General features: G+C 44.4%; 2 protein-coding genes and 2 long non-coding RNA genes across 7 annotated transcripts; all 4 read left to right on the plus strand.

Annotated features, from left to right (window-relative positions):
* The first annotated feature begins 4,377 nt into the window (after positions 1-4,377).
* On the plus strand, positions 4,378-5,867 carry LOC136551736 (protein ELF4-LIKE 3-like). Its single transcript, XM_066543279.1, has 2 exons — positions 4,378-4,757; positions 4,937-5,867. Exon 2 carries the CDS (start codon positions 4,984-4,986, stop codon positions 5,431-5,433), a length of 450 nt encoding a protein of 149 aa, XP_066399376.1. The 5' UTR covers positions 4,378-4,757; positions 4,937-4,983; the 3' UTR covers positions 5,434-5,867.
* A 9,217-nt stretch (positions 5,868-15,084) lies between these two features.
* Positions 15,085-16,277, plus strand: LOC136551793 (uncharacterized). The gene is made up of 3 exons (XR_010782672.1): positions 15,085-15,201; positions 15,271-15,427; positions 16,200-16,277. It is a non-coding gene; the product is annotated as an uncharacterized lncRNA (long non-coding RNA).
* A 122-nt stretch (positions 16,278-16,399) lies between these two features.
* On the plus strand, positions 16,400-18,904 carry LOC136551737 (uncharacterized). Of its 4 annotated transcripts, none has more exons than XR_010782663.1 (4): positions 16,400-16,803; positions 16,907-16,996; positions 18,066-18,297; positions 18,560-18,904. It is a non-coding gene; the product is annotated as an uncharacterized lncRNA (long non-coding RNA). The 4 variants fall into 4 exon arrangements; XR_010782664.1 differs by having other exon boundaries at positions 18,606-18,904; XR_010782662.1 differs by lacking the exon at positions 18,560-18,904 and having other exon boundaries at positions 17,814-18,503.
* A 695-nt stretch (positions 18,905-19,599) lies between these two features.
* On the plus strand, positions 19,600-25,008 carry LOC136549810 (uncharacterized). Its single transcript, XM_066541215.1, has 7 exons — positions 19,600-20,028; positions 20,995-21,135; positions 21,230-21,595; positions 22,820-23,062; positions 23,154-23,246; positions 24,124-24,324; positions 24,437-25,008. Exons 1-7 carry the CDS (start codon positions 19,672-19,674, stop codon positions 24,647-24,649), a joined length of 1,614 nt encoding a protein of 537 aa, XP_066397312.1. The 5' UTR covers positions 19,600-19,671; the 3' UTR covers positions 24,650-25,008.
* Positions 25,009-25,501: the final 493 nt, after the last annotated feature.

Genomic DNA, 25,501 nt, shown 5'->3' on the forward strand with positions numbered 1-25,501 from the left:
GATCACACTCGCTAAGTGTCTTGATCACTAAAACAAAATGACTCCTATAATTTTACCTTTGCCTTGAGCCTTTTGTTTTTCTCTTTCTTCTTTTCTAAGTTTAAGCATTTGATCATTACCGTGCCATCACCATTGTCATGATCTTCGCCATTGCTTCATCACTTGGAGTAGTGCTACCTATCTCATAATCACTTTGATAAACTAGGTTAGCACTTAGGGTTTCATCAATTAACTAAAACCAAACTAGAGCCTTCAGACTGCTGGCTTGCCCGGTGGGACCACCAAGTTCTGATGATAGCGCATGGGGCCGCCGTTGCAGGTTGCCGGTGTTGGAATGTGAACATTGGCGCCTGGCGGTCGGACAACCAGGGACCACCTTGCCACGTCGGTTTCTTGACTTGTGTGCCATCTTATCCATGTGCTTTGATCTTGAGCCATTGAGAGAAAACCAAACTTGATCCAAGGGTTGGTATGGCTTGTAGTTTTGTTTCTTGGTTCATTGGAGGATTGAGAGGGCAATGGGCCCCATAGGGGTGTCGGCTGACCCCCATATGGTGGGCTCACTGGCTCATCTTCTCCATTTTACTGTCATGCAAAAAAATACTCCATGGACATGTGGAACTTGTTGTTTGATAAAATATGCTCATGATATGCTTATCTTTGTTTTATTCTTAGGCTGTTGACAATATTTGAGTGTATGAAAATGTGATATTTTATCTTGAACAAGCTTGCGACATGAACTATTTCAACGCATAAGGGTTCAATACATAGTTTCAAGTCACTTTAACTAATGACCCAACAAAGTTTTGATACTTGGTATTGCATACCTCCCCATGATATGATGAGTTCCTCTATGTTAACCAAATACTTGCTTCTTCACCCTAGCCTTGGTTCCTCAATGCGAGACCGTCGTTTGACTTTCACCTTCACTTAATTCTTCAAAGCCAAAATTCTTGCTTAGACCATCACCCTATCTTGCAATCCCCAAGTCGCTTTGTATCAACAATATGCATTCATTGAATTCCATTTCTCCAATAACATGATCCTTACTTGAATGTTTACTTTAAATCAATCTTGTGATCAACAAAGCTATCATATTGTCTTTTCTTGAATTATTAATTCGCTGATCAACTTTTTTATTAGGAATATATCTGTGTGACAAAAAAGATCATTGCAATTCCCATTACTCTTGATCACATATTTTTATATATCAATCTCAGTGTCAAGGAACTATCAATATCTCCTCATAAATTCAAGCAAGCCATCATCGACAACAAATCATATCCAATATCCTTTCTCCCCTTTTACATTATCAAATTTTTTACTCTTCTTAATTTCAATATACAACATTGTTTGGTATGATCATTTGCAATATACGTATCCAAAACTCATAAAAATCATTAGTCTTTTAACTATTTTATCATTCAATCATTAAAACCCACTAGGGGCCCTAGATGCACTTTCATGAGTGTCTCGATTCTCAAGAACTTGGGCTGACAAACCTATAGTGGGCCACATCATTTGGTACTCCAATTATGGCAATCTACTAAATTGAATCGGCCCACCAAAGTAAGGATCATAGTAACAACAAAGGAATATAAAGTGCTTCATCCCTTGCTATTCTTCGAGCGGTCCCATTTCCTTTCTTCACCAACTGGGGCTTCTGGTCTTGAGTGGCAGATGGCGCCTCCGGTCAAAGGATGGCAAGTGAGCAAGAACCGCCGCAGATCTAGCCTTTTCTGGTCAGGGTTAGAGACCCATCGCCGAGAGCAGAGGGCGGGCGCTAGTGCCGCAAAGGAGGAGGCACAAGTACAACCACGATGGCTCCGAATCAATCACGGTACTATCTATTTCCATTTCCCGATGCGGATTTCACAAAAAAAATTTATCCCTAATACTAGATCTACGTCGTCGTATTCCGATCTATATGCTTTGGTTGTTTGTTTTGAGTTCGGATCCACATCATCATATTCTGATGTCCATACTTTTGCTAGTTCACGATGATTTGTTTCTCCAAACACTAGATCTGTGCCGCCGTATTCTAATCTCGGTGTTTTCCTTGTTTATTTTGTGATTCATCTCTCCATAGAGTGGATCTGTAGTCGTGGATCTTTGATTGTTTATTTCACGATTCATGACGCCAGACACGGGATCTATGTCGCCGTATTTCGATCTCTATGTTTTAGTCTCTATTTTGTGATTTGTTTCCTGATACACTGGATCTACGTTACCGATCTATATAGTTTGAAGTTTGAATGTTTATATCATAATTTCTTTCTCCAAATACCAAATCTATGTCACTTTGTTCGATTGTTTTAAATAGCGGGCTATAGCGGCTCCGTATAGTTGCCGCTACAACACGGCTGTACTAGCGGCTGAATAGACCTATCCGCTAAATGCTACAACCCGCAATTTAAGATATTGCTTTGTTCTGAACTAGGCCATGTTCGTGTCGCTGAAATTTGGCTTATGCTGATGTGGTGTGAGGGGAAAATACTGTTCGTTCGCTGAAAAGTAGTGCTGAAGCAGTGCAGGTGATCTATGTACTCAATTTATGCTTAAGATCTCATAACCTACCTACTTGCTCTACCATAACCCCGTCAACCTTGTTTTTCTTCGTCTCTTCGCCCACCACCATCCTGGAAACGTGACACTCAAGATACCCCCGTGCACGCCAACGGCACCACCACCATGGCCTGAATCACGAGGCACTAGCAGCAGCAACAGCACTAGAAAGCTGAGACCGGGGCGTGCATGGCATGGTCCCCATCAATGTGTCTCAAGAGAAGATGGTCCATCTGTCAAATACTTTCGTTTGTGAGATTGGAACCATGCCTTTTACGTACTTAGGTTTGCCCATGGGAATGACAAAACCTAAGATGGATGATCTTGTCCCTATGATGGATAGGGTGGAACGGCGCCTATCGGCCTGTTCAACTTGGTTATCCTTCTCGGGCAGATTGGAGATGATTAACTCAGCCATCACCCCTATCACCACCTATGCCATGTGTACAATCAAATTGTCAATAGGAGTCATAGAGAATATTGACCGAGCTAGAAAGCAATGTCTTTGGCGTGGCAGTGATACTGAGAAAAAAGGGGGCAACTTGGTTGCCTGGCCGGTGGTGCAGCAGCCTAAAGATAAAGGTGGTCTCGGCATACTCAATCTCAGGCTACAAAATGATGCTCTACTCCTGAAACAGCTGCACAAATTCTACAATAAAATAGGCATCCCATGGATCAACCTGATTTGGAGCAAATATTATCACTCAAAAGTACCGCACGCGGCCAGAGAGATGGGGTCTTTCTGGTGGAAGGATATACTTCGATTGAATCCGCTGTACCGAGGTATTGCTAACTGCACAATTGGTGATGGTACTACGGTTAGCTTATGGAATGACTGGTGGATGGGTTCGGTGCCTCAGTGTAGTATCCAAGGCTGGCCTCGTTTGCTAGACAAGAGAACATCTCGGTCTTTGAAATAATGCAGGCTGAGGATCTAGAGACACTCTTCGTAATGCCACTATCTCAGCAGACATTTGCTGAGTTTGACAACCTACAGGAACAACTCCAGGATGTATACTATGATGATAGTTCCAGAGATCAATGGACACCGACATGGGGATCCTCATACTCCTCTCGAAGATTTTACCCCCCATGTTTTCTCACAGATAGAGGCGCACCCAATTTTCAAGATCATCTGGAAATCAAGATGTACGCCGTGAATTAAGTTCTTTGTCTGATTAGTGTTGGTGGACCGGTTGAACACAAAAGAGATGTTGCAGCGGAGGCGCATAAACATCCATGATGATGTTAATTGTGTCATGTGCAATAATGGTACGCCAGAGATCATCGATCATCTTTTCTTTGACTGCCCATTTGCGCAAGATTGTTGGGCAGCCATCCAACGGCCTGTTCTCTGGTTGGTTTCTGGACTGGTTTTGGCTGGCTGGTGCTGGTTTATTGTAAGAGGAAAATACTGTTGACTGGCTGGTTTAGACTGACTGAAACTAACAAGCGAACAGGGTGCAAATTAACTGGGATGAATCACTTGATCTGCTTGAGGACGAGATACACAACAGTTGCCCTTTTTCACGGATGCAACCATGATTGTAGCTTAGGAGCTATGGAAACTACGCAACGGCAAGGTCTTCCAAAGAAGGGATCCTACACCGGCATTGTGGTTGTCAAATTTCAAAAGTCAATATATTCTTCAGTCTTTTAGATTCAAGGAGGATCTTAGGTCCTCCTTCTGGCCTGATGCTTTCAGTTAATTTCTGGTAAGTAAACCGTAAACTCTAAAGTTTTTATTAAATTTATCTAAAATTTGTTGTGGAGACCCCACACACACAGCCTTTTACCGTAAAAAAAAAGAGCCGGAGGTCCCCACGGCAAAAAAAAATAAAAAATCTCCGTGGACGGCAGGATCCACATGGATGGCCAGATCATCCGCGGAGCCGAGACAGGGGGCGCCCCGACGGGCAGGCGTGAGCGATCCCGACGCTTTCCCCCAAAAATCCTGCGCTTTTCGGGAAAGAACCCCAACGCCGAGAGGAGGGATCTCGTCGACACGCCGTCGGAAACGCGCCCCCCGTTCCCTCGCCGCTGCCCCGAGCCCCCGACCCGGTGCCGTTCTCGCCCGAATCGGCCAATCCTCCCTCTCTCCCTCCCACCGCTTCGCCTATAAAGCTCCACCCTGTGGCTCTGATCCTCCCGTACAACAGTGCCCACCGCGGCAGTTCTTCGACGCCTCCGAGGTACATTCCGTGCTCCCCCACCGTCCTCTGACCCGCGAATCTTTTCTCTGAACCATGGCCGCCGCAGGATTTTTTTTTTGTTTCCGAGCCTCGCTCTCTTTTCTTTATATCTTTTTTTTTCCTGGACGGAGGAAGGATTTTGGAACCTTTTCCTGAATCCGTGGATGTTGATTGCGCAGGGCATAGCATCGGGAGCAGCATCGCGGGCAGCTCGGAGACGGTATCGATGGAGGAGGACGGCGGCTCCGGCAGCGGCAGCGGCAGCGGAAGCAGGGAGCCGTTCGTGGCTGGGGCGGGAGCGGGAGCGGGGACTGGCGCCGGTAACAGCACCGGCAGCAACCGCGGCGTGGGAGCAGGGACCAGCGCGGGCGGCGGCGCGAAGCTGCCGCAGGTGCTGCAGAAGAGCTTCGGCGAGGTGCAGGGGATCCTGGAGCACAACCGCGTGCTGATCCAGGAGATCAGCCAGAACCAGGAGACCCGCGACGCGGACGGCCTCACCCGCAACGTGGCGCTCATCCGGGAGCTCAACACCAACATCGCCCGCGTCGTGGACCTCTACGGCGACATGTCGGGGTCCTTCGCCCGCGTTGTCGCCGCCAAGAAAGCCGCCGGAGGCGACAAGGTGGGCCCCAAGAGGCCCCGCTCCGCCGGCGCCGGGGGGCAGCAGCAGCAGTAGCGCGTCTCGCCCCGCGAATCCGTTAGAGAAGGCCCCGTCGTGATTCACGGCGGCCAGGGGCGGATCCAGGGCCCGGGCTGCCCGGGCTGCAGCCCGGGGCGAGTTCATATAGCCCCTTTAACATATATGGTGTTTAGCCTAAAAAGCTATGATCTTAATTAGACAAAAGGAGGCCTAGGAAGCAAGATCAGACTATTTTGAACATGAATCAGCAGCTCAGCCCGAGGCGCAGCCCCGTTCTGGATCCGCCCCTGACGGCGGCGGTCAGGGAACTCTGGGGTTGGCCGGTTGGGGTGGTAGATTTGGGAACCTCTTCTTTTTCTTGGTCTGGTGAATGGTGACATGAATGATGTACTGGTGGATTAACTGGTTTGGCGTTGAGAATTGAGATGGACATGGCGTGGACACCTTGTTGTTGTCAGTCAGTGCTGATTGCTGAATCAAAGATACTCCTACAGGTAAAACTGATTCAGGTTCAATGAGTGTGTGTGCGCTTGGCTACTGATGCAGCATGCCGAGGACGACGGTGCAGAGCACCTGCGGCAGCCAGCCACGAGGCATGAGTGGATCAGGTGGTCTCATGGTGCCGTGGCGTCTTTGATGGCAGCCTCTTGTCAGGGATCTGACGGCACCGTGGTCACTGCCCTGCCATGATGGGCGAACCAAGGACTGAAGGAACAATCAGGATTCTGTCCTGGATTCTGAATAGCGTGCAGTACTGTTCTGTCTGTGCTCTGCAGTCCTGCCGTGCCGTGTGTATGTGTTCGTGCGTGCCACTGCGAGGCTGCGGCGTCGCGATCTTTCAAACGACAGGTACATTCGCATCACAAATCCGTCCTGCAAGCAATATTTGGGAAAAGACGGCTCCTTGCTTTTCCTTCAGATCTGAAGTTGCTTGCCGTCTCGATGGTGTTCCCTTTCTGTCGATGCAACAAATTAACCTTTGCACCACGGTTCGCCCCACCGCCGCCCCCCCCCCCCCCCCCCCCCCCCCCCCCCCCCCCTTCCTTCGAATTGGGGAAATTTTCTTGTTTTCTGTATTTTGCACCACAAATTCGGCCCCCCTTCGAACTGGAGAAAATTTCTTGTTTTTCTGTATTTTGCACCTCGGATTCAGCCCCCTTCGAATTGGAGAAATCTTCTTGTTTTCTGTATTTTGCACGTGAAACTAAATTATTTTTTGTGATTTTCTTTACGGTATATGAAATTTCTGTATTTTAGCGGTCCGAAATAGATGGCCCGGCCTCTCTGGACACAAAGGTCATGAGGCTCAGTCAAGTCTATGCTTCTAGTTTTGCACACTCTTAAAGGCCTGTTTAGATCTCATTCTCATAATGATGATAGATAGTGATGTGGAATATTGATTTCTAAATAAAAACAATAAGTTAGTGTTTGGATCGTGGATTATCTTTGCATGATGAGAATCTTTGAGTACTAGGATTTAGATAGATAATTGGATTGTAGAGTCTAATTCTAAAATTTAGAGTGTTTGGCTCTCATTCTCATTTTTTTATTCTATTCTTATTTTTCTTAAAGACCCTAAGAGGACATAAGTGATAAGTCTCACGCTAGTCTTTTGAATGTAACTTCCTTGTTCTTCTTGGTAGCTCGAACTGAACTCTTTCATGTCAAAAATGCCTGTAAAATTCTTATAACCTTTGCCTACTGTATGTTGGAAAAAATTAGAGCTTAGCTCGTCAGTCAGTATTCTTGCGGTAGAACTTGTCTATTTGGGTTTTAATCTTTGACTCGGTACGGGGGTGCTGTTTTTAGTTGGCGAGTGTTCATTTCCACCTCAAGATTGCTTCAGTGGCTTTCGTCAATCTTATGATATACCGATGCACCATCTTAGGATTGCTTATAGAGGTGTATGTGCACGCAAATATATGTAAATATATGCATTTGTTTTGCATCTAAAAACACTTAGACAACTATGACCATGTTTAGATACCATTCACACATGCTTTTGAGACCACCTTATATTGCTCCTACATGGTTGGCGCTTACGGAAAGCTGTTAGCTTTCCATGCCACTGTAGGCCCTCGTTAAGTTCACGATCACTTCGTCAACACTGATGTTGCGAAAATTTCTAGCATCTAGGACATCTCTAACAAAGTTGACTCAGCTAGCTATTTGCATGTAAATACCAGCATACATCATATGTGGAGAAAAGAGTTGTGTGCAAAGAAAATGGAGTCAGCACCTCTTTTGTTGCTCTTGCTCATAGCTGTAGAAAAACATGGAAAACACAAGAAATTAGCTAAGCTTGAGGGCTTGCATATTTATCTAGTGACTATCGTGTTGTTAATAAATCCCAAATTATATCCAAACAACATTTGGTTGACAAAGGACAGATGTTGTCGGTGTTTCTGGCCAATGATAGCAGAAAATTATTTGGATCAACCTATGCTACCGATTGAGCCAGGGAGGTCATAGCCTTTATTAGAGCAACTCCAATATCGTTCAAAAAAACAATTGGTAAATTAATATGTTTTCTAAGTGGCCACAAAAAAGTTGGGAGCATATTTGCTGGGTACCTCCATCCATTTCTAAATTCTTGCTCCAAAGCAATTTTGCATTTGGAAATTCTGGACTATTTTCAAATCACCCCAACTACTGCATACTTTCTTTCTCTCTTATATATTTGCATTGGGAACCTTGTGCGGCAAGATTGAAAGTTGAGATAAGAAGCTGTTTGAGAGTGTTTTTTATCAATCTTGCCAAAAAATCAAGATTGAGAGTGTGTTTTAAAAACTCTTGGAGATACTCCTAGGGGAAACGGAGATGCTAGCGCATGAACGTCCGGACGCACGCCCGCACTTGCAGGTCGGTTTCCCTACACCTCGTTTCCCACGCTCGCTCATTTTGCGCACCCAGGCAGGGCCTGCGTCGCCCGACCACGCGCGGGCGCCCGCTCGGCGGCGCCCCAGCAGCTCTAGTTGGCGTCTGCGGCGGTGGGTCCCATTCAATATGTGCAATATCCGATCTATTTTTGCAACATCCAAACGAAACACTTGCAACATATTTCCGAAACAGCTGAAACACTTGTAACATACGTCTGAAACACTTGCAAAACACCAGAAAAAACTTGAAAGCATGTGTGTAGCTAGTACAAAACATTACAGAATCCAGATGAAAACACTTGCAACATAAGTATAAAAACACCCGAAACACTTGCATATATATGCAACATCCAGATCTACTTTTGCAACATCCGGATGAAACACTTGCAACATATGTTTGAAACAGATGAAACATTAGGAACATACACTTGTTAACATACGTCTATTGCCCTTGCAACATGTGCAACATCTCGATATACTTTTGCAACATCCACATAAAACACTTACAACATACCTCTGAAACATTTGAAAGATACATTTGCAATGTGCGACGTATCCTGCTGCTTGTAGCGACCCAATTTTTTCAATTTAGCCCTTTTTTGAAGAAAATTTACGTTTGGCCCTTTGGGTGACGTAAACTGATCTTTGTACCCTGGGGGTCGGTGCCAGAACACATGGCTCTGAGGTAGCACGTCTTGGTGTCACTACCTATGGCGCTGAGGTGCCTGGGCGTGCACAGCATGGCAACTGAGGTGGCGCTGATATAGCAGGTACCTCGGAGCCATAGATCTTGGCGCCGAGCTCGGAGCCAAGATCTGTGGCTCCGAGCTCAGAGCTGTGGAGCTTGGCGCCGACCTCGGAGCCATGGATCTTGGCTCGAGCATGGATTCAAAAACCATGGCCAAGTTTCCCTAGCCAAGGTTGCTTTCATTTGTTCCTCCTCCCTCTCGGGTTTTTGCTCTTCCCAACCCACCCAAACTCTTAAATCGACGAATTTGACCTTAAAAACTTGGATTTGATACATTGATCTTCACGAGCAAGGTATTCTCTCTCCCCTCATCATTTTTTACGCATTGATTTGGCATATATTATGTTTATTTTGCAACCCTAGATACGTTATTACTTAGTGTTTGAAGTTATTTTTATTTTTTTGTATTATGTAACGGTAGGATGCCAAGGCGTGGTAAAGCTAGCAAGCCAAGGTAATCTCTTATCATTGTGTTATATTATGGTTTCATATATGTGCAACAAATGGAAAACCCTAGGTTTATGGTTTAATGTTCATTGCTTTCGGTTCTTAGAACAAAATTGGTTCAATTATAGTTATGGCTGGATGACCGGAAATGCCTTCGACCCATTGCCTCTTCCTAGTGGTGTTCCAGTGTCCATGTGCTTTTGCAGTGATCCTTGCAAGGTAGCCAAGTCCGATGAAGAGGACACATATAGGCAGAGGTATTGGATGTGCACCAATTTTGCGTTTCAGTCTACACTTCGCCAGCGTCGCATTAATAAGATGGTGAGAAATTGATGTTGTGTATTAATTATTTTGTGTCATATGAAATTATGCATGATTTATTTGTTGTGTAACAATTGCATGTATTGCAGACCCCTCCACCGCTATGTGATTTTGAGCAGTGGATCGACATTAAGATCAAGTCGGAAGACAAGGAGTGGATGTAGGAACTATTGCGGTGGGAGGCAGAGGATAAGAAGATGATGGAGAAGAGACACAGAGAGGATGCTATAGAAAAGGAGCGCAAGGAAGAGGAGGAAAGGAGGCGTGTTGCTGCGTATAGGGAGGAGAGGGACAAGAAGCTTGAGTGTGCGCGCAGAGTGCAAGCAGCGATAGAGGAGAATCCTGATGCCCTGAGTAAGAGAAAGTGGCCTTATTGCACTCAGTAGTCTGTATGACTTGATAGTTCTATGATTTATTCATGAACAATGTTGTTAATTCTTGCACTTTGCATTGTGTTGTCATATAATGCACTTTAAGTATGGACGTACTTAGGCCATGTACTGCGTAATTTAGTGTGTCGGCATGTACTTCTATTGGTAATGTGTTGTTTAATATGCCATATTATTGGCCATTTCATTGTGTTGTTGTTTTCATTATTTGTGGTCATAATATTTAGTTTAATATTACGAAGCTAGTAAAATGAGTTCACGTACTGCAAATGAAACCTAACAAAGTAGTGCATTGCATAATTCAACACACACAGTAAGCACACGGAATGGCATGTGAGAACATGTACCGAACAAGGGTACATAGTTCCTTCGACTAAACCTAACATGCCTTAGGTAATTAAACCAAACAACAACACACATAGATATGGCATGTGAATAAGATAGGTTCGTCCTAATAGTGTGGCCACATAGCAAATTGTGTTGCATCTTCTCCACGGTAGCCCTCGCCGCCGGTGTGCGCTAAGGATGACGGTGGGGCGATGAGGGCGGCCGAGGGAGCGGACGGGGATGCGAGGGAGCGAACAGACGCGTGGGGAACGGCGGGCGGCGGCCTGCTGCGGTGGCGTGGGCGACGGCCGGCGAAGGAGGCGCGAGCGGCTTGACAGCGGCGGTGAGCAAGTTGGCGGTGGGGAGAGAGGGAGAGAAAGAGTGCAAGAAAGAGGGAGAGATAGAGGGGCTTCTGCCTGTGTAGGTTTAGGTCGGCGCCATAGATCTTGTCTCCAAGGTTAGCGCCACAGATCTTGGCTCCGAGGTCGGCGCCAATATCTATGGCTCCGAACTCGGCGCTAAGATCTGTGGCTCCGACCTACCAGCCACGTCAGCGCCACCTCGGCTGCCATGCTGTGCGCGGCCAGGCACCTCAGCGCCAGACGTGTTACATCGGAGCCACATGTTCTGGCGCCGACCCTAGGGTCCAAATATTAGTTTACGTCACCCAAGGAGCCAAACGTAAATTTTCTTAAAAAAGGGCCAAATTGAAAAATACTAGGCTTGTAGCGGGGCGCTGCAGTCGTAGGAGTGTGAGGCCGAAGAGCTTCCACACCAGGGCCTGATGCTTCTCCTTGCGCCGATGGCACCTGTTGGCATTGTGGGGCGCGAGCATGCGCGCGACGGCCTCAATGGCCAGCTGGCGGCCGAGGAATGCGGCGGTGTCCGCGCCGTTAGGCGGGGGCAGGCGGTAGGGCAGGAGCAGCGGCGATGGAGGTCCGGCGGGCGTGGGTGGCTTGAGCGGTGGAGGTGGCAGCAATAGAGTTTTGGGGAAGGAATGGAAGGAAATACCATGGACGTTGGATGAAGTAGCAGGGGAGGTCACATTTTCTTATTTTTATTCAGTTGGCACAATGAAAGTGACACATGCGGACACGATAATCTCCTACAACTAAAAAAAAACCCAGCGTAAATATTTCTTGATATTTCTTTGCGACATTTTAACGCGGATCAGAGTCCTGCCTGCTGCTTTCCCGCAGCCCTCTCCAACGCCCATCCCCTACAACAAGAAATCACCGCAATCACCCCCAATCACTGGCAACGAGAAATCACCGCAATCACTCTCCATCGCACGCGCGCCTCTCCTCTCTCTAGGCTCGCCCACGCCGCCAAGAGTACAGGTCGTCGGTCATCCGACATCGGGTGCCGCTGTAAGGCAGACCCTGTCCTCGACGCCACAATCATCGCCAGACGGGATGTGCCACCGTGGGAGATCCCATCCTTGCAGTCGCCCAGATCTCTATCGCCGCCATCGCAGTCATCGCCTGCTCCTTGACAAGCATGACCTCGAGCGATAGCCTACAGCACGTGCCCTGGTCCGCAGCATCGCGGCTGCTCACATCCTGCCACCGCTACCCCACGCCCATGTCTCCGTCGCCGCCGTCGCCGCCAGCCAAGCGCTCGTCGACGAAGCCGGATGCCATGACGCCACCCTGCAGACGCCACCGGACCACCCCCTGCTCCATAGCGCCAGGCGCTGAGGTCTCCGCCGCCGCACGCCACGCGCTCGGGTCTTCGCTAGTTCCTTCGTCAGATCTTCGTCGGGCACCTAGCAGGTATGTCCACCCCTTCTCTTTCCTTTACTTCTCTTTTGCCCCTATCCATTCTCTTGTGGAGCTTCATTTTGTGGGAGCCTGATTAATTTGTGGTCGGTTGGAGGAAGGTGCTAAAGAAGAGCCAGTGAAATTCTACGATGAATGGTGATGCTGCAGCAATGAATGGACATGCCATTGATGTGACAATTGTTCCATACGATGATGGCATGGTTGAGGCTGCTGTCAATCTGCCTGTGGTCATTGAAATTGGAGACTCGGTATGGCTTTCAGAAGCACTGTAGCTGTTTTCTGGTTTGAAAGGTGATGTTTGGAATGTGTTCCAATGTTGATCCTGTTTTTGTTGCCTATTTCAAGAGACTGACATTCCAGAGAAGAGGGTAATGGAGGCCAACATGCTTCTTTTTGTTCTTTGCACTAGCTAGCAGACTGTCATCAATGTCATTGTCTGTCTGAAATGCAGAGATTAGCCGGACAATCATTTTGGTAGGAGGGAAAAGGAATAGCCTGCGAATCTGTATTAATCAGGATCAAATGGTTTACAATGTTCTAACTAACGGCCGAGCAAGGATTCTAATGCTTAGCTTGTCCTCTGTCCTGTCATATTCTTCACATTCAGTGTAGCAAAATTGACTTGACTGGTTTTTGTAACTTAACATATGACTCAGGGAGCCATATATGTGATTTTGGGACGGACAAACTGTTGGTAAGTAAATACATGTTGCACTTCTTTTAGCTGTAGCTGATCATAGTTTTTCATGGTTAAATCTCAGTATTATGTGTACGATTCTTTCTCATCTACATGATGCATATGTCTGTCATTTTGTACCTTCCACGTAATCTGAATTCGGTATTTGTTCCTCATAATTAGCATTGTAATAAATTACAGGTTTGAGGAGGTGGTTTCATTATTGTCTGCTATGCTGAATTTTGCATCAGCATTGAGCCAACTTGAACTTTAGAATGTGCTAGAATCATTCCACTGAACATTTTGGCTGATAGGGGAGTTGTTTGCTTACCATGTAGGGGGAGTTGCATTGCACGAAATGAATAAAATATTGTGCAAAAGGCAAGAGGAATGCAGGTGACACTTGAAATCAATGTGGTAGGCTTCAGTGTGTCGTAGCAAGTGTGGCGGCATCTGGCATCATAGACCATGTACTTGCATGGTTTCATCTTTTTTATTTCTATAGGTTTCTATGGATAGGTACAATTGGCATGGATGGTCTTTAGAACTTCTCCCATTTCAGTTATGATTCTTATTAATTGTATCAGTCACTGATTGATTTATTTCATGTTTGATTTGGTGCAAGTGGCCACAGCATATAAGATTTTGGTGGAGATGGAGATTTGGGGGCTTTGTTCTTGTATTGCTGAATGTTTTTTTGTAGGCATTTGCATTTCTACTGTTTGTTTGGGAGGACAAAAGTCTTGGCCCTGGGTTTATAATGAACCGGTTAGAACTACAGGAGCTTGTGCATTTATTGTAGAAGCACTTGGTTGAACTGAAAAGTTACCTTTTCTCGGACATATTTATTATACTAAATAATACCAACTCTTGCAAATATTTTCATCTCTTTAATCAACATATTGGTTCAAGATAATGCACCATTCTTCAGGATGAATTCAGCCCTTTTCTGAGGCCACAAATAGGATGTGCCATTACACTGACATCCTTTATAATTAAGTTTTCTGAGAGCAGAATTCCACACTCGGTGGTGAATGAATATGAAAGGTTCTTTTTCCTGAGTTATTTCCTAAGACTTTCTTGCTATTTAAAAGCGGAAATCTAAGCTCATGTACCTTTATCAAGTTATATGAAAATATTATATTCCTGTTAATTGGTAACTTAATTATAAATGCAATTCAGGTTTGAATGTTTTCCATTTATATGCTAACAGATTACTGTAGTGTTCAAGATTGGGAACAAGGAACTTCCGCAAATACCATATCACCTCTCGGAGCAAGCAAGGACTTCATTAGAAAGTCGGGGTAGAGCTGCGTGTGTGTGTTTCCAATGTACAACCTTGCCATACCTTTGGGATCGATAGCTTGAGCTTCAGTCTGTAACCTTCAGCATATTAGTCAAAATATAGTGACCCGTTTGTTCATTTTTAGTACAATAGTTTTGTCGGTGCCGAACCTTCTGATAAGCTCCATCCATGGATATTTTCTCTCACGTTATTGGTTACTGTAACTCAACTCTTGAAAAACAGGCAATGAACCATATTCATATTTTTTACATAGGGGAGGTTGTGTACCTTGATGATATCCCTATTCCCATGGGTTGCTTGCATGAATCATTTTTTTGCAGCACATGCTCTCGTGCTCATTCTTTCATGGTACACAGCATCCATTTTTCGTGGTACACACCATCCATTTTAGGGTTGAGCATTACTCGTGTTCCGGAGATAGCATTCCTCATTCCATTTACAATGAAGTTAACCGGTTTGAACCAAAGGTAGCAGTGAAAAATTTCAGTTCATTATAGGTTCATAGGAAATATGAAATCCATGTCCTTTAATTGTAGCATACTGTTTTCTTTTTCATTTCTCACACAGCTATACTGATGAGCATATCAAAGGATTATTTACAGAATACTGAAACAATACAATAGTATTATGAAGCATCACATGGACCTGAGCTTATGTGTAAGCACAGTTTTATAATTATTATCGTGCTATATATTGTCTTATTTGTCGTTCTTCTAATTATATAAAATAGATCAAGTTATACTAAAAAGGCTAAAAAGCAAAATAGACCAAGTTATACTAATTCTGACTCTCGATATCATTCTTTTCCAGAAAATGTGTGTTTTAACAAAAAGCATAGAATATCATAAAAGATAAAGTGCGAAAGAAATGGCTGCTACAATTGGTGTATGTGAGAATATGGAATACAACTTACCAAGGTGCAGATACGTAAGGCACTTGCTCCTGCTTTTATTACTTGTTTCCTATATATTATTCTAATTGCTACCATGTTTGCAGTTTCTTTTGCCATGGCTACACGTTCGAATCTTGCCACGGATACTCAAGTGGATACCTTATTGCTAATGGTGAATCTTGCCATAGATACTCAAGTGTATACCTTATTCTACAATATATGTCTGCGTGAAATAGACCTAAAGCCACACATATTTATATGGTGAGTATAACACTTTGTTTAAAGGTTTTGTGAGAGATTTTTCAAGACACGCGATATTACTCATGTGACATACACTAATATTTACATATATACTCGAACATGTGTAAAGGATGGTTTGAGATAAGACAGAACTTATTCGTGGATTTATTGGGTGTACGAAAGAAATGGATATAGAAGATTTCTTCATGTCAATATAAAACATTATTTTAGTCGTATCACGAAAATGTCTATACAGTAGAGTTTGTGAGCTTGCGACATCGCGCTCTCCGTGACTGTGTTAATTTCACAAACTTTGTTTTTTGGATTAAGTGTCACTTTAGTGTGTTTTCTCCTACATACAATACAACTAAAAAGAATAAAGTGTGGATACTTTTTGGTGCGATATTCCAACATGGGTCCATAGTCCTGCCTGTTGCGTTTCCGTAGCCCTCGCTTCTACACCCATCCCTTGCAACAAAATTCTTCCTTCCAAATTAGTCAGGCACAGTTATAGCAATACAATTTGCTAAATGAGGACTATATATACGAATGATTGATTATAGACCGATCTTTATTCTTTTTTTTTAAGGAAGAAAGAATATCAAGGATTACGTGAAACCGAGCAATCCAATGTTGGGTCGTCGGCCTGCCTCCGTGCGATGCCGCGTTTCCAAATGCACGACGTTATTTCTTCCCTAAAAATGGCACTCCATGCGGGACCAACACGATCACGTCTCATCATATGCCACCCATGCAATAGATGTAAACTTTAGCACCTAATTGAATGCCACAGGGAGAAAATGGAAAGAATTGATTCACCTCGCCTGCATGGCCCGACAGTCCAACACATGATGAGCAAGAAAAAAGGAAAGGAGCGAGCGAGAAAAAGCAAAGGCCGTCAATCGCCTCACCTGCATGCGCGATAACTGGGCCACCAATCACGCGACAGCGATTGCGTCGTCCCCCGGCACAAATCGCCTCCCTCCCGCAGGGTGCCCCCGGCCTCCCTCCCCCTCCATTGGCGCTCGCTTGCATGCTGGGACGTCGACCTCCACCATCAGGTCTCCCACTCTCCCTACAACCAGCAACCGCCGCCCGCTTGTCCCCCAACATTCACGTTGCCCCACTCCTCACCGATGCGCTTCAAGAACGCCCTATCGTCGGCGGTCGTGGATGTTGACCTCCAACACCAGACACCGCCGCCCGCTTCTCATCGTCTTGAGCAGGTCGGGGCGTCGCCGCTCAGCTACAAGAGTTTGGGGGAGGTGGTCAGGTGGAGCTGCGGTTGGTGGCAAGGGCTGCCTGCCAAATCTAGCAGGACTCAGATCCAATCGGGGCTGGCCCATCTCGTGCACGTCGTTCATCCGTCTGTCTCCATGATATCATCGTCTCTGCAGGTAACGTGTTTGATGAAATCCCCCTTGAGTTTTTTGTGTGTCTAAAATCTGATTTTCAGCCTCATGCTTAATGTGCACTGAACTTGATTTTCTATGAATGCAGCATCGCCCCGTCTAAGCTCAATCCTCCATGGCTTAAGTAGCTCTTGGGAGCATGCTGCTAGGATCAGGAGCATCATTCTGTTCGGCACCTGTAAGTCTCGTTTGTAGAACTTATATTCCAAATCCTGCACATTTACATGGTATTATTGTATGGATGGTTTGTAGATGCGTGCTAAGCATAAGCAGAGATTCATGTGTGCGACATGCTTTGGAATTAAGATTGTATTATCCCGTGTGCTTTGGATTCAGCTAGGACTAACACATTGAAAAATCATCTAATAGCTGCAGGGTTTGGTTCAGTAAACAAATGATAGATAGAGATAAAAAAAAGAAGCACTTATGTAGTTTTTCATGTCCACGCCCCGAGATTGAAGTAGTCTTTTTTATATACAAATTACAAATTGATGATTTTTATTTGTGAAGATGAATACCTGCTCAGACCTGCAACTTGCTTTTCTTTGGAGATGAAAATATCTTGGTTTGCATCATTTTTCTATTTTCACACTAGAAGATTTAGTGGTACAATTTGGGTTTACCTACCGTTAAAAAGAGCTTTGGTCCACTATCTGATACATAAATTCCATTCGCTCGTCACAAATTTGTAAATTGACCTACTGCTGCAGGCTAATAATTCTCCTGCGTGTGAGGATAGATGATTTATTAATTTTTCAGTTACTCAGAAATCATAAAGTCAGATATTGCAGTAATTTTTGAATAAATAAACCATATATATAGATTGAATCATTTCAAAAACAGTCTGAATACTCAGGATGTCACTTAAGTAAATTAAGAAAGCAATTGAACTATCCTTATGATTAGGTACTAAGCACTTTGATAGTCTGTGCTTCTCTAATACGGAAATGGAGAGGGACACTCCTTTAATTTTGTCAATCTTGTATTTTTGCTAGAGCACAGAAGGCTTCAAGTTTTTTATACCAGTTTTAGCCAAATGGTATGCTGAAGGTTATCTGCAATTATTGGTTGTGATACAATCCAACAGCCTCTGGTTCAGGTGAAACCTGGGAGCATGGTTAGCCTTGTTAATATCAACCGTACTCCGTACACCCATGTGATAAAAAAAACTAGGCGATATTGACTCTGGCAAGTCTATTATTAAGTCTGTGCTGAAACTCACACACAGTTGTCCATGCTCTGAAAAGGGCCATCGCCATTTGCAGATAACTGTCCTGGCTCTCATTCATCTGTACTCGGATGATCATTGGAGATTTCAAGAGCACCTTTTGCCAGATTGTGTGACGCGTCCCAGCTTTCGCTCGTCTGTACCCGGATGAACATTGGAGATTTCAAGAGCACCTCTCTAAGAGATGGGTGGAAAGTAATGAGACGGGTCAATCCAAATATGTAACTCGAGTCTTTTGTCAAAGCTTCATAGTGAGTTCTCTTTATTGATTATTTGATCATTTCCTACCCTGCCTTGCCAATTCTTAGTCATTCAAACTTTCAGGAGACATAACCAATGCTTACATCTTCAATGTGTTATTGCTTTGTATCTAATAATTTGCAATAATTGTACATCTTTGATATGTTATTGCTTTGTATCTACTAATTTGCAATAATTGTGCATACCTGGTCTCGGTGTTCGAACTTTCATACAACACAGAAATAATTTTACACTTGCTTTTTTTTTCTTTAGTTACACTGCTTGCAGTGGTTTGAACTTCGAAACCTCTGTTTGATAGCCTGAGTTGATGCAAAAAAGCAAGAAAGAGCTAAAAGGATGGAAGAAAAGAAAGTCAATTAAGGCGCTTGTCCACATGGCGAGTTCGATGCTGGATGAACCGGGCCTTGAGATCAAACGCTCAAGGGCAATCGAGCGTCCTCTGCGCGTGCCCAGTCCATCATCGTGGACAGAATGTCTGCGCCGCAGCTTCTTGTGTGGCATGGTTGTTAGACCGACTCCTTTATAGAAGATAGCCTGGCAGCAAGTTTTTTTTTTCTTTGGTAACAAAACAACACATGTCCAAATTAAAATCTACCATTATTTTGTCCCCGTTGCAACACACGGGTATTTCACGAACTTTGCTTTATGATTAAATGTCACTTTAACGCCGGTATTTAATTTTACAGTATTGGTATCTTATCGTGCGATTCCGTATATTTTTAGTAAAAAATTAAGTTATTCTGTAGCAACGCACGGACAGGCTAACTACAAACGAAAAAAAAAGGCATGCCGTGCTCAAGCCTAGAAAGGTCTATCCAGACGCTCTGCACAGCATCACCGAGGTGAAAAAGGCCAAACTTTCTAAAATTAGCATCGACAGCTGACTGGACCAGGTTCAAGACTAGGACCGGGTCAAACCAAGCGAGAAATTAAGAAGCCAAGAATAAAGAATAAAAATATTTAAGATCTAGTTGAAGAATCTGTTGCAGGAACTTTTTCATAAAAACTCTTATATTAAAAAAAGACTCTCGGAGTTGCTCAAATTTCCCCTCCGTGTCCGACCAGATTTTGCAAAGCAACCCCTAAAAAAAGATGACAACTTCAGAGTGGGACCCAAACTCGAACCCAACCAGATCCCCCAAACCCATAAGCCACGCAAGCAAGCAGCGACTCCGTCCGCGCACGGCACCTACCCGTCCCCCTCCCCGCACGGCCGCACACCACCACCACCGCGCAAGTCGCCTTGCCGTCTCGCCGCCTCGTCGAGTTATTAGAGGGCGGGGGGGGGGGGGGGGGGGGGGGGGGGGGGGGGAAAGATCAACGCGAACGGCCGGGTGGCAACCTACCACCGCACGGCGAGGGCGATGGCTTCGTCCCCGCCGCGGAGGCGCCTCCCTGCTGCGCACCTCCTCTTCGCCCTCTTTCTCGCGATGTCCGCCGTGCTGCCGCGGGGCGCCGGGGCGGTGGAACTTGGGCTGAAGCTGCCCTTCAGCCCGGGGGACGTGCTCCCCGTCCTGCCGCGGCAGGTGGCGTGGCCCGTCATGAACACGCTCCACAGCGCCGTCGACCTGCTGCCGTCCTTCGTCGCCGCCGTGGCGCCCGGGGCGCCGGCGCCGGTGGCCTGGAGCGGCGCGTGCTTCGCGGAGAACGAGGCCGCTATCGAGCTAACGCCCGGGGACCGCAACGGGACCGACGTCGGCGGCGCCGTCCTGCGCCTCAAGGTCCCCCTCCCTGCCTCTTGACCCTTGTTTTCTTGTTCTGGAAATAGGGCCGCGTTGGCTTCCATGATTTGTTTGAATTGGGCTTAATTGCTTTGGGTATTCTGTTTGCGATCTAGTGAAGTATAAGCGTACGTAGTGTTGGGCTGTTGGCAACTGTTGACTTGAGGTGGTGACACGGGCAATCACTTCATACGTGTTGATTGTGTTGAGAACAATTTAGTTGGGAGTTGGGACCGTGATAAATAGCTCAAGTTCCTTCGTAAACATGGCTTCATTATAATGTTAAGATCGGGAGTGTTGGGCGATACTCAATTGTCAAGCTATGGGGGGGTGGGGGGGGGGGGGGGGATGTTTTATAAATCATAACTGAAGACTCGATATAGTTTTTGTTGTGTGGATGTGATTGAGTGGTACTGGGGTAGTAAAGCTGCTGAGCTCTTGTACCATGTAATGTAAGCGTTAGTTCTCTTTTGGTTGGGCTAGAGAATATTTATGATTTTTGTGGCAAATTCTTGCTTCATTTGTTCATCTTAAGGCTATATTGATAATGGACCCTGCATTTTTCTTTCTTGTCTCCTTTTTAGACAGATTTCTCTTGTTAGGCCCAAATATTCTTAGCTTTCTAATGAGCTTCCAATTTAGTTCATTTGATGACCAGTCCTCAAACATTGAGGAATCAGATTGACTTTGTTGTTTCGTTACAGTCATATGAAACCATTTAACCATTTATCATACCATAAATGCTGCAACAATCTACATTTCCTGCCATCTCGGAAGTTTAAACTGGCACGTGCTTGTTAGATAAACAATGGCCAACATAGTTAATGGTGCACCTCGTGACATTATCAAGCCCGAATCCCTTGCTTAATCTGCACTCATGGACAGGACCATTTATTTAGATTGGTCGTTCTATATATGATCAAGGTCATTTACATAAGTGAAGTTGTTTTTCCTTTGTTTTTGCAGACTGCTTCAGCTCATAGTTGGACATGCATGGATCTCTATGTTTTTGCAACACCATATAGGATAACATGGGACTATTATTTTGCTGCTCGGGATCACACTTTGGAGATTAAATCATGGGAGGAAGAAGCGGAATTGGAATATGTGTGTTTTCCTTCTGTCATTTCCCTTTTGTTTTAACGGTTTGCTATCCCCTCATATTTATCTCAGCAGTCTAATACTTCAAGTTTGTGATCAGGTGAAGGAGCATGGCATTTCTGTTTTTCTCATGCCATCTGGAATGCTTGGAACTTTGCTATCTTTGATTGATGTCCTGCCTTTGTTTTCAAACACTGCCTGGGGCCAACATTCCAACTTGGCCTTTTTAGAGAAGCATATGGGAGCCTCATTTGAGAAACGTTCCCAGCCTTGGGTTGCTAATATTAGAAAGGAGGATATACAATCTGGCGACTTTTTGGCTCTATCAAAGATTCGAGGACGATGGGGTGGGTTCGAGACATTAGAGAAATGGGTGACTGGTGCATTTGCTGGGCATACCTCGGTTTGCTTAAAAGACGAGAAGGGTGATCTTTGGGTTGCAGAGTCAGGCTATGAAAACGAGAAGGTAATTCATAGATTGAATCTCTTGGTTAATTAAATTTGCTCTTGTCAGCATGATTCATGTCACCATATAACTTTTTTCATGTGTTTAATTATTATTCTTTGTTTTAATCATGATCAACAATCATATAATCAGTTCCACTGGTATTCTGCTAAATTACACGGTCTAAGCTGTAACCCAATTGAACCTTTTACTCATCCCTTTGAGTTGAGCTGAGCCGACTTGAACAACAATAACAACAACATAGCCTTTCAGTCCCAAGCAAGTTGGGGTAGGCTAGAGTTGAAACCCACCAAGAGCCCCAAGTCATGGTTCAGGCACTTCAATAGCTGCTTTCCAAGCACTCCTATTCAAACATAGATCTCTAGGTATATCCCAAGCTTTCAAATATCTTTTTATTGCCTCTCCTCATATCAATTTCGGTCTTCCTCTATCTCTCCTCATACTATTAGCTTGGCTTAGCATTCCATAATGCACTGGTGCCTTTGGAGGTCTCCTTTGGACATGGCCAAACCACCTCAACCGATGTTGGATAAGCTTTTCTTCAATTGGTGCTACGCCTAGGCGATCACGTATATCATCGTTCCGAACTTGGTCCATTCTTGTGTGACCACAAATCCATCGCAACATACGTATTTCTGCAACACTCAGTTGTTGAACATGTCGAATCTTTGTAGGCCAACATTCTGCTCCATACAACATAGCCGGTCTAATCGCCGTTCTATAAAACTTGCCTTTTAGCTTTTGTGGTACCCTCTTGTCACCAAAAGGTATCCTTCATAGGCACTACTTGACCTTCCAAACTCACATCTCCCTCCTCCTGTGCAGCTCCGCCAAAGTCGCATCTCATGTATTCGGTTTTAGTTCTACTCAATCTAAAATCTTTAGACTCGGGTCTGCCGCCATAACTCTAGTTTCCTATTTACTCCCGCCTGAGCCGACTTGAACATTCAAAATTATTGTCGAGGATGCCTTTTTGTAGCTTCTTGTGTTTGTTGGGTTGATTTCACTACACGTACTACTTTGCTCTTATTTAAGGGATTTTCTTGTCTTTTTGGTATCTTTTTTCAGTCCGTTGTAAATATTAGAGTTATTGTCTCAGGCATTGGGTGCAAGGCACCATTAGCTGAAATAGTTATATTTTGTGCTGAGAATTTTATGCATTTTATTCTGGTGAAATCACTTGGTTGTGAGATTTCTTGACAATAATCAATTGCAAAATAATAGGGAGAAGAAATCATTGCTATAGTTCCTTGGGATGAGTGGTGGGCCATGGCCCTCAAGGATGAATCAAATCCTCAGATAGCCCTGCTTCCTTTGCACTCTGATGTACGTGCCAGATTCAACGAAAGTGCTGCATGGGAATATGCCCGGAGCATGGTTGGAAAGCCTTATGGCTATCATAACATGATATTTAGCTGGATTGATACAATAGGAGATAATTATCCACCTCCCCTTGATGCTAACCTGGTAATTCTTATCGATCTTTGGGAAACTTAAATTGAGGCTTTATGCATGATTTATCTTATGTCACCCTAATTTTGTCAAACAATGTTTACAGGTAATGGCAGTCATGTCAATGTGGACTAGATTGCAGCCAGTTTATGCTGCAAACATGTGGAATGAAGCCCTAAACAAACGACTTGGCACTGAGGTTTGTAGATTACTGTTAATCTCCCTCATTGGGTACTGGATATTCACAAGATTATTTTGATTCAAGCTAGTTTAAGGTTAAAACAATGCTGAATTTCTGTTAAACCTGTGTTTTTTTAGTGGGATTCTTTTCAGATATTTTTGTACCTATTTAGTTAGAATAATTTACATGCCTTTACTGCAACCAACTTCCGGGTTTGATAATGGCTTGGCCTATGGTATGGTTAGGGCAGCTCAATGATGATGTATCAGCTAGCTTTAGTGTATCGATCGCAGGTTCTTGCAGGGAGTGAGAAAAGCTAGCTCTTCGTCAAGCGCTAGTCTAGAGCAGAAACCAAGGGACTCATTGGCCACCCACACCCATTCCCTCTCGCTACCATGTGGGGCCTACAGCAAACATGAAAATGTGCTGAAATTAGATTATTTACAGGGTAATATTTTATGCTATAACTATCTCTAGTTGACATGTTAGTGACACGTTGGCATTATAGCTAGCAATAGCAAGTAGCTATAACTGTTGGAGACACCTTTTTATTATGGGCAAACAGATATTGACTTGACTTTTGTTGGGTGTGCAATAGATTGAGTGTCATGCTCAAAAAAAGACTCAACCAGGGGGAGAGACGCCCCCCTGATTTTGTCCTTAAGAAGTTTGTACTAGCCTTCCAACCTTGGACTGGTGACAGGGGTTTCATTGACCCCCGGACTTCAACGGTCTAACCAGTGTAACCCAGGAGAAGTTGGTAGCATTATTGCTCAAACTGATATGGGTTTTGTCAAAATGGAGAACTATATTTTGTATCTTGTTCACTCATGCTTTAGTTGTTACAGTTATGCTTAGTAATCAAATTTATAAGCATGTGTTCTTTTTTGTGTAGGGTTTGGACCTTCAGGGGATCATTATGGAGACTGAAAGACGTGGAATGTCTTTTGATCAGTTGCTCACCATACCCGAGCAAGACGAATGGGTATACAGTGATGGTAAATCAACTACTTGTGTTTCCTTCATTCTTGCAATGTACAAGGATGCTGGAATATTCGCCCCTTTTTCAGAGTCGATCCAGGTCACCGAGTTCACTGTAAGTGACATTTCATGCTTAGCCTCTCTCTTCATCATTCTTCTGGTTGATTGACGTGCATTACTAAGTCTAGTCTAACCTGCATCATTGGACTCTGCTTCTTCTGCCTCAGATTCGTGACGCATACATGCTCAAGATTTTTGAAGACAACCCGGCAAGGCTTCCAAGCTGGTGCAACACAGGCACCGACAAGCTTCCCTTTTGCCAGATTCTCGGAGAGTACAGAATGGAGCTGCCAGAGTACAACTCGATTGAACCTTATGCGAAAATGAACGAGAACTGTCCGTCCTTACCCCCAACATACAAACGACCCGCACGCTGCTGACTATGAGATTGTCTTCTATGTATGGTTCTGCAGCAGCTGCGTTTACACAGTAGCAGTTGAGTGTTGTTGCTAAGTTGTTCTGTAAATAAAAGACACTGTATATATAGGTGTTTGGTAGATGGTAGTTGTTACCGGTAACGTAGCTACGATGTATTCAGGTTCACGGTTTTCAGTCGATCAGTTCTGAAGCCACGGGGCCGGCGACCAATATGAAGGTTAGGATTTGGCCGCTCCGGAAAGTTGCTTATATGTATATATAGGCAACATTGTTACTTTGTCTGTGGACAATGTTCTTGGTTATAAAGTGTGAAACTCCGTTAAGGAATAAATCTACAATGCAACGTCATTTGATTCTGCTATATGACCTTACTGTGGTTGAATTGGTTAGCAAAGATTACTACTGATCAGCTCTGCTCCACAATAATTCGAATATTGACTTTATTATTCCATGTTTGATCTTCGAATATTTCTACCAATAGTGGTATCAAATGTATCACATGTAACTGCTTTTTTAGTAATAAATTTTATACGAGACTTTGCTCTAGTCGATACTTTTCTCGGAGGTTAGTGCTTTCGTTTCAAATTGTTCGTCTATCTCTGCCCTCGGAGATTTAGGGTATATTTGGCTTACCTGTGTGAGGTACGAAAAAACTGTTGTAAGCTAAGTACTACGAAAAATTATACTCCCCCTATTCTAAATTATAAGACTGAAAGGATCAAGATGCTCAAGAGGGGAGTGAATTAGGCTAATTCTAAAATTCTTTTAATAAATAAACCCTACACTTAACTCACTTCACCTCTTGTGCCTAGAAAGTGATTCTATTGATCTACCGTACAAAAGTTTAGCACCCT

Source organism: Miscanthus floridulus, chromosome 4 (assembly GCF_019320115.1).
Source record: "Miscanthus floridulus cultivar M001 chromosome 4, ASM1932011v1, whole genome shotgun sequence".
Taxonomy (NCBI): Eukaryota; Viridiplantae; Streptophyta; class Magnoliopsida; order Poales; family Poaceae; genus Miscanthus; species Miscanthus floridulus.